This window comes from Perca fluviatilis, chromosome 11 (assembly GCF_010015445.1).
Source record: "Perca fluviatilis chromosome 11, GENO_Pfluv_1.0, whole genome shotgun sequence".
In the NCBI taxonomy this organism is placed as follows: Eukaryota; Metazoa; Chordata; class Actinopteri; order Perciformes; family Percidae; genus Perca; species Perca fluviatilis.
In genome coordinates this window covers 22,526,964-22,544,868 of record NC_053122.1, presented here as the reverse complement: position 1 = coordinate 22,544,868, position 17,905 = coordinate 22,526,964, and the positions used below count along the sequence as shown (strand labels likewise).

General features: G+C 42.7%; 1 protein-coding gene across 1 annotated transcript in view; it reads left to right on the top strand.

Moving 5' to 3' along the window:
* phlpp1 (PH domain and leucine rich repeat protein phosphatase 1) overlaps nt 1-17,905 on the top strand; it is a 48,547-nt gene that overhangs the window by 28,939 nt on the left and 1,703 nt on the right. Inside the window, exons 2-17 of the mRNA XM_039814976.1 lie at nt 1,199-1,395; nt 2,955-3,080; nt 4,398-4,546; nt 8,340-8,486; nt 9,968-10,195; nt 11,297-11,499; nt 11,832-11,892; nt 12,802-12,897; nt 13,597-13,752; nt 14,099-14,299; nt 15,228-15,390; nt 15,509-15,639; nt 16,000-16,113; nt 16,559-16,753; nt 16,924-17,152; nt 17,273-17,905. The exon at nt 17,273-17,905 is cut by the window's right edge and continues 1,703 nt beyond it. Of these exons, the coding sequence (XP_039670910.1) occupies nt 1,199-1,395; nt 2,955-3,080; nt 4,398-4,546; nt 8,340-8,486; nt 9,968-10,195; nt 11,297-11,499; nt 11,832-11,892; nt 12,802-12,897; nt 13,597-13,752; nt 14,099-14,299; nt 15,228-15,390; nt 15,509-15,639; nt 16,000-16,113; nt 16,559-16,753; nt 16,924-17,152; nt 17,273-17,905 (3,029 nt within the window). The remainder of the gene's footprint in view (nt 1-1,198; nt 1,396-2,954; nt 3,081-4,397; nt 4,547-8,339; nt 8,487-9,967; nt 10,196-11,296; nt 11,500-11,831; nt 11,893-12,801; nt 12,898-13,596; nt 13,753-14,098; nt 14,300-15,227; nt 15,391-15,508; nt 15,640-15,999; nt 16,114-16,558; nt 16,754-16,923; nt 17,153-17,272) is intronic.

The window sequence follows — 17,905 nt, the reverse complement described above, 5'->3', positions numbered from 1 at the left end:
TAATTTTTTTTATAAAATAGGATGGATGCAGTAGTCTACAGTAGGCCACAGGATGTGAGACATTGTCTAATGCCATCTGACACTTGGAAAGGAAAACTGTGTAAACCTTTGCATGAATCTCTTGGCCGAATGGGAAAACAGTGAGGTTAAACATGCTGCGGGCAAAAAAAACCATAGATAGAAAGTAGAAACCGAAAGCCGAAAAGATAGAAGACAAACGACAGGGAAGGGAGGGGTGGAGGAGGACAGCGCATGCCAGCCCGAGGAGGTTTTTTGCGGAGGTGGAGGTAGACAGAAAGCAGGTGGATGTTTAGACAGAACGATAAGACTGCCTAGCTGACATAACGCCTGATAAGCAGCCTGACTGTCAGGTTTGGCAGGCTGGCGGTGAAGCAAGAGAACAGGGCATGGAGGAAAAGCACTGAATAAAGGCAGCTCAGAAATTGTGAGAGAATAATTTAGAAGAGGTGCACCTGGTATTGAATTTGAGACTCTATTAATGTAAAGCTGCACTGAATGCAAATCCAGACTATTGAATTCCATGTGCAAAGTAGGACATCCCAGGCATTTGTGCTGAATGTATTTAGATCTCATTTTAATCAGCATTGTAATGGTATTGTGGTGAGAGCTCTCCTGCTAGCCATTGTGGGTATATTTCTCATTTTGTTGCATTAATTATTGGCTAGCTAGTATACACAGATTATTTTTTATCAGCTGTCCAGACTGACATATTTCAACAACTATTGGATGGATTGTCGTGAAATTGTACACAGCTCAAATTTTTAATTTGTCCAATGCTTTGTTGGTTTATCACCAAATACCCATAAATCGGATGACATTCCTGTACTTTGTGTTTTGTACTTGTTAGCAAATGTTAGCATGCTGACACATTAAACTAAGCTGGTGAACATGATAAACAGTATACCTGCTAAACACCAGCATGTTAACGTTGTCATTGTTACAATGTTAGCATGCTGATATTAGCATTTAGCTCAAAGTGTTCTTAATCTTGTTTGGTTTTGGCTTTATGTATTTATAAGTGGCATTGTGTAAAATTACTATACTATAAAATTGATTTTATTCACTGGTGGTATGCTAATTTCTTTCCTTAAATAGTACCTAATCATTCGACAGACCTGTGTTAAGGTCAAGTCTACAGTGCTAACTACACAAAATCTCCCTTTTTTTTTTCTTCCAGGGAAGCCCCAAAGCATCGAGAGCTCAGAGCGGATCCAGCTGTCAGGGACATACAACGTTCGGAAAGGGAAGCTGCAGCTACCGGTCAACCGCTGGACCAGACGGCAGGTCATCTTGTGCGGCACCTGCCTCATCGTCTCATCTGTCAAGGAGAGCCAGACGGGGAAGATGCACATCCTGCCGCTCATTGGAGGAAAAGTATGTCTAGGTCACCACAACAGTGCGCGACTGGCATCACATAACCCTTTTTCTTTTTTCTTTTATGGTGATGTTATGTAAATTTATGCTTTGGATCACACACTCATAATGTCATATCACCAGAGATTGTCTCTTATTAATCTCTTAAGCGATTGTCTCCCTGCGCAGTGAAGTTTGTTCTTGATGAAACCTTCAACAACTGGCTGTCCTTTAGTGAAACCCAGTAATGCTTCCTGCTTTGTTGATTTTAGTTTAAGGTCAAACAGAAATGGTGCAAGTCAGGTTTATTACAAAGTCAAAATGTTTTCAGTATTCTGCGAGGATGTTTTTGCCCATTTCTAATCTTAGAGTCTTAATGCTATAATGTTCAGTGTAATGGATCATTATAGCATTCAAGTAGCCTTATTTCTCTCTACTTTTTTAAAAAGTGCCTCCCCAAAAATGACCTTTATCCGTTTATTGCTTTATGGATCTGTTTATCTCCATGGCCACTAAATAAGCTCCAAGGACTCTCCTGAAAAGCCCTTTCTACCCACCTGCCTACCCACAAAGGACACTCCATACTTTGCCACACCCAGTCTTTAAACATTTCACACACAGCACATGACCTCTAGCCAACCATTCATCCATACACTTGCCTCTGCATGTGCCTGTGTATGCTGAGTGTTTGTTGTATGCGTGCCAGTATTCTATTCAAGCCCCGTAACTAGTCAGCCATTCATTCACCGTGTCCATGTATTTGAGTGTGTGACTGCGTAGTTAAAAAGCAATTTCACATACATTTATTCCTGCTCGTCACGCACAGATGTTATATGATCATGCGTGCCCTATATATTGTCAGGTCTGCTTCTGGTTGGCTGAAGTTGTCTACCCCGCAGCCATTAAGCATATATTTATATTTTATATATTTATAAGCATATTATTATTTCCTTCAAGTAGGTAGATTCAAAAACATCCAAGGAGATAAAAGGTTGTGCGAACTATGTGAACTAGGAGAAGTTGAGAACGAATCACATTTTCTTTTGTATTGTCCGTATTATGATGAGTTAAGAACACCGACCTTACATGAAATGTCTGTCCAAAATCCTGAAATGTTCTGGTGCATGGATGATGACCAATTGGAGTGGTTGTTTAAATTTAATATATAATATTGTCCTAAGTAATGGTGTCTTGTTAGCCCGTGTGGGCTGGGCATATTTTATTGTATGCATGACATAATAATGAGCAAATTATTAATTATTCATTCATTCATTCCTTCAACAGAAGCTGTTTCAAATAAGAACTAATGTATTGAGACCTCCATGTATCAGTTTTTCCTCTCTGCTTCCTTTTATTGTGTGACACTTAACTTTTTAGGCATGGGGTTTATCATTTATATTCACAGGGGGGTCAGAGATGTCAGTATTTCAGACTGTAATGTCACTTGTGTGTGTGTGTGTGTGTGTGTGTGTGTGTGTGTGTGTGTGTGTGTGTGTGTGTGTGTGTGTGTGTGTGTGTGTGTGTGTGTGTGTGTGTGTGTGTGTGTGTGTGTGTGTGTGTGTGTGTGTGTTGTGCTGCAGGTGGAGGAGGTGAAGAAGCACAATCACTGTTTGGCCTTCAGCTCAGCGGGGCCTCAGAGTCAAACCTACTACGTCAGCTTTGACAGCTTCACGGAGCACCTGCGCTGGCACAGACACGCTGCCAAGGTACTGTGTGTGCATGTGCATGAGAGTTAGAGAAAGGAAAGGAGAACATAAGCATATGCTCCCAGGCGCTACTTACGGGTCAGCTGCATTGTGTATCAGAACATGCGTGACTGCGAGTCGAAGTATGAAAATATGGCACTGCACCCACCACGATCCCGCTTGCCCGTATGAGCTGCGAGTGTGATTCAAAACTACACATATTTCATTGCTGTCCGATCTGTAGTATAAGTTAAGTGTCTCTGGGTGCACTCACACATATAAACACCAATCATGGCTCTCTCTCTATTTTCTCTCATTTGAACTCAAGTAGGCCACAGCCAGAAAACCTCTTTTCTAAATATTAACAGGGACATGCATGTCACTAGCACCCAGAGGGCCACTCAGAATAGAAGCCTGGATAGAAGCAGCACGTGCCCCGTTGACGACTGCTGAGCCTCTAGCTAACTCCGCTCTGAAAAGCTTGAGTTCACAGGGTGTAGATTTTCTCCTTCAAGACAAGGTGGACGTTTAGTCATTTCATTTTAGATGGCAGCTTGAGTTTTGTGTAAATTTGACTAACAAATGATCATAGGTTAACTGCTCTGTGCACCTGCAGTTAACTAGATTACACGATGATGTAATGTAGGATATCAGGTCACTAACCTTTTGGACTTTCCCTTGAATTCTCCTGACTCTCTAATCCTAAGAAGATTGGCCATTGAATGACATTTGACCACTTAGCAGAAAGCTACACACACACAAACACACACACACACTCACACACACACACACACACACACACACACACACACACCTCTGTGAATTTAACCCCCTTGTTTGTGTGTGAGCGAATGCAAATGTTGTCACCGTAATTGACAAAGGTGGCCGTGTGTTTGCACATGCATGTTTGTGTGTGCGTACTACAAATTAATTGAATACATGGGTGTAAATCTGAGCATGATTGTGAGGCTGTGAAAGTGCACAGAGCTCGCAAATAAATTATTTAGTATGTTTGTGGGTAAGCGTGTGTATAAAACACATAAATAAAAGTACCGAAAGTAAATAATGAGGGTTCATTGTTGCGTGTTGCAGTACAACAAGCGGGAATACTGGGAGCTATGCTGGTCTAGAAAGGACTATGACAAGAGAGAGGGGGATGGACACAAAGAGAGATGTAGGCTATAGGATGGAAAGGAAAGAGAAAACAAGATAAGGCAAACCAGTTAAGTCTTCTATATAGTCTTTAAGTCTTCTCGTAGTGATAATCCTGTTTAACTCCACGTTTCTCTTTCTCTCTGTTACCTCTCCACTTTCCATCTTTTTAACCCGCTCCTCTAGATGGTGTCCCAGAGGATCAACTCTGTAGATCTGTCCTGCTGCAGCCTCGAGCAACTTCCTCCCAACCTCTTCTACAGCCACGACCTCACCCACCTCAACCTCAAACACAACTTCCTGCCTGCAGACCAGCGTCTGCAGCAGCTGCAGAGGTACAATGCCATCATAAATGTACAGTAAACTCACCTGAGGCTAAACTAATAGGAGGGCAGGAAGAAGTGGAAGATAAGGAAGGAGAGGACGACCCTGTAACCGGTCGAGGAGACAGTTCAGGGTGGTTTGGATGGGCTGGTTTGGGCAAGATGAGACTGGTTTAGCGAAGCTCAGCATAATTTGTCCACAGCAGGAGTTGGCTGGGCTGTTGTACAAGGAGGGCAGAGAGGAGACACTGACACAGTGAGGTTTCACTGGACACAGCAGGTCATGACTGGCTGGTTTGGACAGCTTTAGCTTTCGCCTGCAATTTGCAAGCCATCGACCTGAGCAGTCTAGGACCGGGGCCACTGGCACGCATGGGCCAAGGAGGCTAGCCAGGGCTGTGCTTTACCAGGCTAGGCCAAACGAGCCCAGAGCCCAGAAGGGTAGATGAGTCTGCAGGGAAGCTTTTAATGTGCCTGGCCTCCCTTACTCTCACTCTCTGTGGGCACCATCTGCTGCATGCTTATCATGGTCCCAGATTAAAGCCCACAGCCAAGACGTGTGTGTGTGTGTGTGTGTGTGTGTGTGTGTGTGTGTGTGTGTGTGTGTGTGTGTGTGTGTGTGTGTGTGTGTGTGTGTGTGTGTGTGTGTGTGTGTGTGTGTGTGTGTGTGTGTGTGTGTGTGTGTGTGTGTGTGAGAGAGTGAGAGAGTGAGAGAGTGAGAGTGAGCATGCATATATTTACATTCATGTACACAGTGGTACATGTGCACGCCTGTCACAGCTTTCTTTGTGAAGATTATTGCCAGAACATTTTTATCATACGAGTGAATTGTGTGCTTGGGTATGTGTTAGCGATGGTTGCAGAATGCAGTGCCTGTATGTGTGAGAGGAAGAGAGAGTTGCTTGCTTTTTTGCAACAACAAAAAAGTGGCTGCAGGCTACATATTTGGGGTCAGTGCATACAAAGTCTTGATACAGTATGGCATTCTTTTTTTTCTTCTTTTTTTAAGATGACTGCAAGGATAGGAATGTGTATTTGTGTGTGTGTTGCTGTGCATGTATAATCGGGCATGCTTGTGTGCCTTCCTGAGAGAGAATTTGTAGTAGTGAATGGTCAGGATGTTATCATCTTCTTCTTTTTTAATCCTCGGAATAAAGACTGGTGTTTTTAAATCTGGGTGAGTGATGCACAGCTCCCCTGCTGGTCAAGCGAGATAACATCCATTTATCTTTGCCAAACTTAAGTAGGCTCATCCGCATTTGACCCAGCATGACAGAAAAGAGGTCAGTAATGAGAAAGAGATGAATAGTTAGCTCAAAATAGAGCTGTTTTAACAGAAACATGTAGCAGAGCTACTGAGTACTCGCTTTGCCCCTGAGAGACTGAAGTCAAAAGAGCTGGAGTCAGCAACAATGTTACTATGTGTGCAGTCTCCATGAATGTGGGTGTATGTGTTTTGGTGTGGGCAGTTGTGTGAGAGTCTGTTTTTGTGTCCGTATAAACACTGGCTTTCTCTGACATCTACCATGGGGTCATAGTGCCTTTGTATTTTTCCAAGAGGGATGGAATGTGTGAACCTGCCACATGCCTTTCCCCTTCTCTTTCTTTTCTCTCTGGCCAAATACTAACTGGTGGGTGATTTGCCAGTCAGATATGCATAATCAGTTGTCTGGGATACTAGCTCTCTCCTCTGGCATGGGACTGCCTTCCCAGCATGCATCCCTCTGTGATACAGAGGTCACCACTCACTGAGGGGAATTATCTGACGCTCCATGCATATGATTGAACCTATGGCCTGTTTATTTACATATGTATGATAGTTTAGCAAGTTATGAAGGACATAAAAGTCATGGAGAAGGAAAGGGAGAGGCAGGAATGTTGGACAAAAAAGCGGCAGAAAGATGATGATTTGAGATGAAAGGCGGTATTTAGCTGCTTGGGGGTAGCAGAAAAAGTTAAAAACACTCTATATAGTTGATATGATGAAAATGTTTGCGAGCAGTTGATTATTTACACTTTCAGCAGAGACGGAGCAACATTAGCATTCATTTAGAGTGGGTTTCTGCTCACCTACCATATCCACTCTCCCTTTACCTCTTGATTGCTCTTCACCAACTCCTGGGAAATATATCTGGCTTTTTTTTGTTAAAACAGCTAGAAATGAGGTTGGTGACAGTGGAGTCAGCTAGAAATGAGGTTGATGACAGTGGAGTTGTAGGCTGGAACACCCAAACAATGAGCTAAAAGAGCCTAAAAGGCTCTGCAGAGCGAAGGGGAACTACAAAGTTGGATGATAATTTAACAAAAATATTGTTTGGTGCGGCTTTAAACCTGCATTAACTGATTGTTTGGTCACAGCATTGACGCATCATCACCTTATAAAGTTGTTATGGTGAACGGCAGGACAGTTGCTAATTTACACCAAGCAGCCCTTTCGTGTTTCTGTCCTCTGTCCTTGACAAATATAACTAATATTATAAAGCTCTCGGTCTTCGAATGCTCTTGTTTTTGTTTTTCTTTTTTGTTTAGTTTTCTTTTTATATACATGTTATTATTTATTTATTTTACTTTCTCTGTTTAGCTGTACTGTTGCTGTCCTTGTACTGCTGCAACAACCACATTTACCCTCTGGGGATCAATAAAGGCTTATCTTATCTTATTATGTTTACCAGCTTGACGCTAACTTTGTCTTTCTGACATTTAGTGCTGGGCAGGTAGTACACAGTTGATTAATCAAAACGTTCTTGCTAAAAGGAAAAAAGCAGCCAGAGATAAGGTTAATAAAAGTGGAATATGAGGGGTGGAAAACCAAATAAAGTGAGTTAAAAGAGGCTAAACGGACTCCCAGTGCTAAGGGGAATTGCATATTTGGGGGATAATTCTCTGTGGGTTATGACTACGACAGAACTTGTAGTCAGTTTATCCATTGACAATATAAGGAATAATGACGTCCGCTTTAAGTACACTAGGAAAGGAGTAAGGAGAAAAGAGAATAACATGATAGGACAGAATAACAGAGCATGACACAGTATGAGCGTTACTCAGCACATTGCAGGGGTTGATTTAATGGTGGAATGACATTTTCCCACACACCCCCTAGCCACTTCCTGCAGGAGTCACCCTCAGCTGGAATTACTTGGCCACCATAATCAATAGCCATGATGTCTCGGCTGCCTTTTTCTCCATCACCATGATTGTGTGTGTGTGTGTGTAAAGGGGGGTAAATCAAGTAGTGCCAGTTTAAGCAGCTGCTCCTGCCGACAATGCTAGTATGGCGCACTGCCCATCTCCGGCTTGCCATAGCAGCTCTCACATGATAGGTGATAACAGGTCCCATGTGTGTAGATGGATAAATAAGGACAGAGTCATTTCCCCCGCATCGCCCCGTTCACTTGGCTTCCCCGCCCCACTGAAGGTCACCGCTCTGCCGTAGGACACCACGCCAAATGCCACTGGTCACCGGTGTTTGAATGAACAACACAGACGCCAATGCTGCAATTATTTTCTCGACATTCAAATGTGAATGTTAAGGCTGGGTTGAATCTGTCCGTGTGTTTTTCACTTACACAAACTCTGTGTAAGCTACACTTTGCTACATTTCCCATGAATATATTCATAAATATATTTATGAAGATATATTTATGAATATCTTCCACTCTCTTGCAATATTCATGTTGACAAGATAAAACTACTGTACATCTCCAATCACTCCTCTTCCCCTCTTCTATTTTCCTCTTCTCTTCCCCTCTTCTCTTCTCTTCCTTTTTCCAATTTGTTGTTAATACTTTTATCCGCTATTTTTCAGATTTTCGCGTCTGCGGAGCCTCAACCTGTCTAACAACCACCTTGGTCAGTTCCCCCTGGCCATCTGTGACATCCCCATGCTGACGGAGGTCAACCTCAGCTGTAACTACCTGACCTGTGTCCCCAGCTCTGTGGGTGCCATGAACAAGTAAGGAACAGAAGGAAGTCATTGAGAATACAGACCTGATGTTAATGGTATTTATGCTGCAAGATTGAAATCTTTGCTAAACTCAGAGGCTAAATATAACTGAATCTAAAGTTCAGGCATATTGCAGCCCTCATCTAAATACACATAGTTGTTCTTCCTTTGTAGATTCTTCTTCTATTGATTCTGTTATTGGTGTTTACCTCTCCTCTCCCTACTATTGGCTTGTGATGTTGATGACCATCCCATTCTGGGGCCAGTGCTTGCTTGCATTGATGCCACCTCAGGGCTAGGTGGAAAATCAGTAAACCTTTTCACAAACCAACCACATAACCAAATGTGGGAGTTACCTAGCAACAAGTACATGGCATAACAACCACCATGGTGTACTTTGCCAGTTTCAACATGTGAGCAAACAACAACAAAACTTTCACAGATCATCTGTGGTGCGTGCCCGTGACATTTTCCCTCCGTCATGGCCTGTCCCATGGACTGATTAATTGCTAGTCTGTGCAAGTCAATTCATTCTAGTCCTGTCTTATTACTCAGCTGTTTAAACATTTCTCATATACTCTCTGCCATTTGAAAGGTTTGTCCAGCTTGTTATTGAGCCAATCTGCTGTGGATAATCCAGCTTTGACTATCTCCCTTTGCATTGTGGTGCACACCCTCGCTTTTCTTCGACAATTTCATCTCACATTTCTCTATTGCCAGTAAAATGTTGACTTCTAATTGATGGACCACTGAATTACATTTCTGAAATAGATTATGTCAATTGGTTCTGGTGGCTGAGACATTATATTAGGTTTACTTTGTGACATTGTTACTCTGTCCCTAAAAAAAAAAAATGACATTTTTTTATTGCAATGGTGACATTTTCAAGAGCATGGAGCCAATCAGATTTCGCTGGCTGAAAACCAGTTTCTTCCCTTGGGAATGCTCAGAACATTTGAAGTTGTTGTTGTGCTTCATTATCAGTCCCTTTGCCTGTGGAAAAGCCCTTTAACTCACTATTTAAAGGAGTGACAGAAAACATGTACAAATATTTCAAATTAATTAACTTAGGCTCTTAAACTTGATAATTACTACATTATTAGGGCAAATTTACCCCACCATGACAAAAGGGAATACATAGACTATGGTAGACATTTAGTAGCTGGGTCAGTACTGACTCATGGATAGTGCTTTAAACTCAAATCTCATTCGAAATTTAACATACAGGTATGTGGGTTGAAGCAGGGCTCGATGAGAAGTTAATCTGCAGGAATGACGAGGGTATGCCTGTAAATTCCTGAAGTGGCCAGTACTGCCATCTGCTGGAAATGAAGTGTACTGATTATGAATACTGAAATTGTGGCACAACCTCATTGTTCCTAAAATCCACCATCTGTGCAATTAAATAAAATTCTTCGTTAAATTGCCGTTCTGCCTATCACCTCTTTCATGACTGAGATCAATCTTCTAATCTTGTGTTCCTCTCTCAGTTTGCAGACGTTCCTATTGGATGGTAACAGTCTCGATGAGTTGCCCAATGAGCTGGGTTCCCTCCAGAGGCTAAGTTACTTAGGCCTTTCCTTCAACCAGTTCAACCATGTGCCACAGGTGCTGGAGCAGTTAGCCTCCATGGAGAAGCTGTGCATGGCTGGAAACAACCTAGAAACACTCACCCTGCAGAATTTCCGACTGCTCCGTGTCAAACACATCGATTTAAGGTACGGCAATTTAGGCAGATTATTACAAAACTTTTTTTTTTTAAAGGAATCATTATTTGGAGATTATGTTAGGGGTTTTACGAATAAACTTTTGACAACTTTCTCAAGAACAAGCATCACTTCCTCAGTCATGCGTTTTCCAGAGCAATGTACTCACTGATACATGTTGTCCCACTAATGATGGAAACAAAAACAAGCCAAAGCATGAGCAGACAGCACGGAATCAGGAAATCATTTGCCTTTAGTGGCTCCATCAGGTGTCTTCCCATTGTTTACAAAAGCACAGAGCTTGAGTGACTTGCACTATTTTCCAGTTAATACTTCACTCCATCTGACTTTGCTTAGACAAGGTCAGTAAATACGTTTTCCAGCATTCCTGTTTGGGCAAAGATTACTTGGTATCTCTGATGAGGATGATGAGTGCTGCTGCTGTTTGTTTCTGTTGATTTATTTCTGGAAAATGTGTCTAGTCAAGAAAATTAAAAATATAGACAAAACATGTAACCGTGAAATTGTGCAATAATCCAATTTTACAAACTCAGCTCAGTATTATGAAATGTTATTTTATCTTGCTTCTTTCACATTAACATTTTATTTCCCAACAGCATTTTTTTTTTTTTATTCAAGTTTTAACTTATAATGCCTCTTTTCATCACAAAACCTGACAATGCCTGTCAATCAAGACAAACTGGGCCATTGTGTGATTGGCTGTTGCTTTATGCTGGACACAGAAAAAAAAAATGTTGGGTAATTGTTTATGGATCAGAATATTAGATTTATGTATTTTATGTCTATCAGTTTTGCCATACATTATTTCTAATAATTGAATGCTTGAACATTGTTAGCTATCATCACTAGGTGACAGAACAGGTGTGCAACAAATTCACACACACACACACACACACACAATGAAAAAAACACTTCCATCAGTGTTGTACACAGAAGAACTGAGTACTAAACAGAAGTCAAGGAGCTGCTGCACAATATATCAACCATCACCTGAGGCATGTTCCCTGCCTTGTAAGAAAGGCCACAGCCTGTGCAGTTCAACCTGATCCCATTGGCGCTGAACCTTTGCCTCCTCCCTGCTCCCTCTGTCAGGTTGAATAAGATCTCCAGCATGGTGCCAGATGAGCCTGACCTGCTGAGGCACGTGACCCAGCTGGATGTGAGGGATAACAGGCTGACGGACCTGGACGCCTCGGTCTTCCCCAGGCTGGAGGTGCTTCACTGCGAGAGGAACCACATCGTCAGCCTCAAGTCTAAGGGTTGCTTGCTCAAAGGCATCTACGCCTCCAACAACGGTGGGTTTGACACGCAGAACATCATGTGTGGTTAGAAAAAACAGATCCCCCCTTCCTCTCACATCACCACCACGTCTTAACGGAAATCAAAATAGCTCATATATCACCTCGCAGATGTCAGTGCTTTCTCTTCCTATATAACCGTATTTCACCCCATGCTCCTCTCTCTACATGCATTCATTTTTCTTATCAATGCTGCTGTCTCATTGTCTCTCTCCATCATCCCTTTCTAACTTGTCATCACCCCACCCCCATCCCAAATGCTCCATCTACCTGCTTTTGTGATAGTCTGTCCTTGCTGGAGGTTAATGTGTTTGGATTTCTCCCTACAGAGCTACGGCAACTGGATGTTAGTCCTGTGCCCTCCAATCTTACTTACATGGACATCTCGAGGTGAGAAAAATCCCAGAAGTACACACACACACACACTAGAGCTGGGCGATATGGAGAAAATCAAATATCCCGATATTTTTGCCCAAATACCTTGATATCGATATTGTGGCGATATTGTAGGGTTGACAATTGGTAATTTCACAAAATATGCACACAACGAGAGTTATGTTGATATAATAACTATGTGGGTAAAAGCAAATAATAGAACAGCTAGAACAGTCTGGTGTGTTCGGAAAATGACATCGCTCTACTGTAATGCAGCCTTTAAAACCAGGAAAAGACGCCACTCGTGTCATATCAGGATAGTACGATATCCACAATTTAAGAAGATATCTAGCCTCATATCGATACAATATCGATATATTGCCCAGCCCTAACACACACACACACACACACACACACACAAAGGACTACAGCTCTAATTGTGAATGGTATTGAAGAGCAGTAACGGTTGTGTTGCCGTGTAAGTGAGAAAATTAGCTTTAAGATCTTAGAGGGCTGTCACTCTTTAACTGTGTCAGCCCTGACCTTTCACATGACTATTGGTTGTTATGGGAAAGATACTGTAGGCTCCTTATGGTCAATAAGAAAGGCATGGAAAGAGTACTCTACTATTTGAAGTGCTGAATTTATCTGAAATTATTCATACATAATTTTTTTAAGAGTAATTATTGCATTTGTTTTCCTGAAACACAACCGAATACTAAACAGCTGAGACTTCAAATACTTGATGAAGTGAATCTGAAATATTCTAAAATATGGAGAGATAAAAAGCCAATTTTTAACCAGAACTGACGTTTTTTCTAGAGGGAATTAAAACACATGCAGTATCCCAGTACATTATATTCCATGTAAGGTGTCTCGCTTTACATGAATTTATCATCATCATCACCCCCTCTCCTCCTGTAGGAACCATATGGAGTCGTTGCCAGACTGGCTGTGTGAAGCTAAGAAACTGGAAGTTTTGGACATGAGCCACAACCTCATCACTGAGCTCCCGGCGCGGTGAGTCTCTCTCTCAGCAAATGTGTCCGTTAGCCTGTAAATGGAGTACAGTGCTGCGTTACTCTCCCTGCCCTTTGCCGGCCAGTCATCTAACCCCCATAGAGCCTCATAAATCACGCAGATAGCCTGTAACCTCTGCAGCCTCCGTCCATTCTCTTCCTCTTTATATAGCCTTTTAGAAGGTCAGATGCAGCTTGCTTCCTCAACTTCTCTCTTTCTCCTATTGCCTCTGCCAACCTTCCTCCCTCTGCTTCTCTCTCTTCCTCTGGTCCCCTCATTGTCTGCAGATTTATTTTTGACCCAATAAGTGTCAGGATGATGAATTTCAGCTGCGGGCGCCACTAGAGGCGCTGCTATTTTCCTTTTTCACATCCTTATCCTCACCTTCATTCTCCTAGTGCACTATCCTCATTTCTATGACTGTTTCAGCCTACTTCAGTTACAGTCTAGTCGCTCACACCACGTTACCATCTATCTATCTATCTATCTATCTATACATCTATCTATACATATATCTACAGTATCAGTCAAAAGTTTGGACACACGTTTCCCATGAATGAGAAACATGTCCAAACTTATAACTGGTAATCTATCTGTCTGTCTGTCTGTCTATCTGTCTGTCTGTCTGTCTGTCCGAGTCTAAATGTTTATGCTTAATGTTGTAGTACTGACCCAATCTGTATATCCTTTATGTCGCAGGTTGTTATGCAGCAACAGTCTGAGGAAGCTGAGCGCAGGACATAACCAGTTGCAGAAGCTGCCTGAAAGAGTGGAGCGCCCTCTGCTGGAGGTTTTGGACATACAGCACAATCAACTGGTGGAGCTGCCCAGCAACCTGTTCCTCAAATCTGACAGGTAGCATTAATTATAAGCTGGAAGTGATTTGTTTTTTATCAGCTAATGCACCCGACATCTCATAAGAAGATGAAGTGTAGGGGAAAAAAATGCAGGTATATAAAGATGAAGGACAGAAATTATGCAAAGGATTTTAATCGAGGACAAGATATCCAAGGGCAAGGATGACAGGCAAATAAAAAACATCCAACCAGGACACGGATGGTAGAGGGGAGAGGTTTTAATGGGGGGTCATAGAAGTAAGTATCCATGTAGAAGTGTGTTATTAAAGTGACTCAGCGCTATGTTTTATGTCCTTGTCTGAAAGAGCACAAAAATGAGTCTGTACTTTAATTTTTACTTTCAGCTTACGAAGCTTAAATGCGTCTGCCAACAAGCTGGAGCACCTGCCGCCATCCAGCTTATCAGAGGAGAGCAACAGCATCCTGCAGGAACTCTACCTGACCAATAACCGGCTGACAGATAAGTGTGTACCCCTGCTAACGGGCCATACACACCTTCGTGTTCTGCACATGGCCTACAACCATCTCCAGACCTTCCCGGCAAGGTAAAGAACTTACATGCACTTTGCCATTTGCTCTTCCCTTTAGCCTCGCCTGTGTCTTACATTAGACCTGGAACTAACGGTTATTTTCATTATTGATTCATCTGTTGCATATTTAACTCAACCGATACTGGATTTTGGAGGCCGATACTAATATACTATACAGTTAAAATGTAATAGTGACATTGTTTCTAAATTACCTCATACATACTTAGGGTTGCACGATATTGACAAAATGTGATATTGTGATGTCTATTATGAATATTGCGATATGAATATTAATTTCGATATTTTTAAACATATGTAAAATTCCAAAAGTTATGGGAAAACGCATCAAAATAGATTCATAACAAATACAACACATGGTTTATTTCAACTGACAGTCATATTGGACTGGTACAACATTAATAAATAAATAAATAAATAAATAAGGACCATGTCTACAGAACAGAACATGTTTTACTGGTTGTACAGTATAAAATAAATAAATAAAGAGAACAGGACACAACTTTTCTTTCGCTTCTCTGATTCATTCCATTTTGTTCATGTTTTGATGTTAAACATACATGTGGCACAGTGAATCCTTAGGATGAACTGTATCTGTGGATGGCTATCTTACCCATAGGCCAGTAAGCCTATCACAAATAGGCAGATTTATATTTGCTAATAATATGTTGGATTCATGTTAGGACATTTTGATTTTTGAAAAAAACTTGACCAATAATTTGGTGGCCCCTCTGTGGACCCCCTGTTGAAGATCTCTGATTTAGACTATAAAATAGTTTTAAAAAATTGTCCAAGAGTCCACAACCTCAATGGATTAAATTTACAATGATTTAAAGAATGAATTAGGCAGCAAATCTGCACATTTGGGATGCAAATCATCATTTTATGTACTTAACTCACCCAATACTTTCCCCTCATTCTTCAGTAAAATGGCCAAGTTGGAGGAGCTGGAGGAGGTGGACCTGAGCGGAAACATGCTCAAGACTGTGCCCACAACCATCATGAATTGCCGGCGAATGCACACACTCATCGCCCACTCCAACGCCATCGAGGTCTTCCCTGAGGTCATGCAGCTGATGGAGATGAAAGTAAGACAGTAGTATTATGTAATAACATCTCTGCAGGTCTTTATGTACAGTGTATGTATGAGCCCCAAAGCTCGTACTGTACTTGCATATGCGTGAGTGTCTTGTCCTCTGTTGTCAGTGTGTAGATCTGAGCTGTAATGAGCTGAGTGAGATCACGCTACCAGAGAATCTGCCTCCCAAGCTTCAGGAGCTGGACCTGACTGGAAACCCTCGTCTCAACCTGGACCACAAGACCCTCGAGCAGCTCAAGTATGTCATTGTTTTTCTCTGTAGGTCTTTTTGACTTTAGTTACAGTGCAATTCTGCATGTAGTTCTGACAATGTGTCTATATAGTTTGCACTTGTATTTTATACATTTTTTCATGCTTAATATTTGCTCTGCCAGTGTGTATAAATGTTATTGTTGTGTAGATACTGTTTTTTGGGGGGTTTTCTATTATAGTACTTGCTTTTCTAATGGTCCAGTTTCCCCCAAAAATACTTTTATTTAACCTAATCTAACCTTTTTATGATAGAAACCACCATATAGATATCCTGAGTAGAATACTTTCAGAAGCTCATGTATCGTTACAGTGAATGTCATGTATTTCATGTTTTGTTGTTTTTCAGTAATATCCGCTGCTTCCGTATTGATCCGCCTCCAACCTTTTCGTCGAATGAGGCATCTGGCGGGCCTGCTGTGTGGAGTCATGGTTACACAGAGGCCTCGGGCGTCAAGAATAAGTGAGTTCAATTCAGTCAATGAGAAAAAACAACCACCATCACACTCAGCCAGCGAAGCATCACTAATCCAGCCCTCTTGAGAATGCAGAGAAAGTCAGATGACTCAAACCAAGGAAATATTGAAGTAGTGCTTATTGAAAATATGTATCATGTAAACTTAACACGCCAAAACATCTTTATATGGGCTAAATTGCCAGGTCAACGCTAAAAAAGAGATTCAAGCAATTGCACATGTTGTATCCATATTTTCATATAAGTGAGAAGTTGAATAGGCACGTCTGAGGTTCTGCTGTACAGTCAAAGGAATCATAGGAGGTATTGTTTCCATGGTTATAAGCGAGTGGAGTAAAGTGATCAATATATGGAGAACAGAGGAGTTTTGAAGCCCTCATTGTTTCCTCACTGAGCACACGCCTGAATGACGTTATGGCCTTTTCTTGTCTAGACTGTGTGTTGCAGCTCTCTCAGTAAACCGTTTCTGCGGGAGTCTTGAGGCCCTGTACGGTGTGTTTGACGGGGACCGGAATGTGGAGGTGCCCTACTTGTTGCAGTGCACAATGAATGACGTGTTGGCGGAAGAACTACACAAGACCAAGAGCGAAGAGGACTACATGACCAACACCTTCCTCGTCATGCAAAGGTGCATGACAACAGGCATTTCTATCAGCCGTCCTCTTCTGTTACCAGTCTTTCATAATACGTTGCAGCAGAGTTTTAGTCGCTAGCACAAACTATAATCTGCAGAAATTATTGATTGAGACTAGAAATTTTAAATATTTACTCCTGCCCCCTCTTTCTTTGCCACCATAGAAAACTGGGAACTGCTGGGCAGAAACTGGGTGGCTCAGCGGCTCTGTGTCACATTCGCCATGACCCCACCGATCCCGGTGGCTGCTTCACCCTCACAGCTGCTAATGTGGGCAAGTGCCAGGCCATCCTGTGCCGCGATGGAAAGCCATTGTCACTGTCACTGCTTCAAAATGTGGGGCTTGAGGAGGAATACCGCAGGGTCAGGCAGCACAGGGCCATCATCACTGAGGTAGAGATCCCCGAAAGCATCCCAAGTACATTTTAATCAATGTGGAGTACAGTAATGTAAATGTAACTTTAGATGTGCACTGCGCGAACACTGTATTGATGTTTATGCTCTATTCCACAGGACAACAAGGTGAATGGCGTGACAGATTCTACACGAATTATGGGCTACTCCTTTCTCTACCCATCCGTCATCCCTTGTCCATACGTGCAGACAGTCACTCTCACCCCACAGGATGAGTTCTTCATTCTGGGTAGCCGAGGCCTGTGGGATGCCGTGTCTGCCACCGAGGCTGTGGAGGCTGTTCGGAACGTCCCCGATGCCCTGGCTGCTGCTAAGAAGCTGTGCACGCTGGCGCAGGGCTACGGCTGCACAGATAGCCTCTGCGCTGTTGTGGTCCAGCTCAGTGTGAGTGAAGACTGCTGCTCCTGCTGCTGCTCTGAGCCTCCTCACCCACCTCCTAGCCCCGGCTTGGGCCCCTATCCCCCATCGTCCTCTGCCATCAAGGAGCGGCCCTCAGATGGCTCCCTCCCTGTGCCGCCTTCCTCCTGCAGTGAAATCAGCAGTGAGATCAGTACCAGCGAGATGAGCAGCGAGGTGGGCTCCACAGCCTCATCTGATGAGCCACCACAGAGCTCCTTGGTGCTGCTGCATGAGCAGCCCCACCATCCACACCTCCACCTGCACCATCAGGCCCACCCGCTGTCCCTACAGAACCAGCAGACCCACACTACCACCCAGCCCTGCCAGTACCTG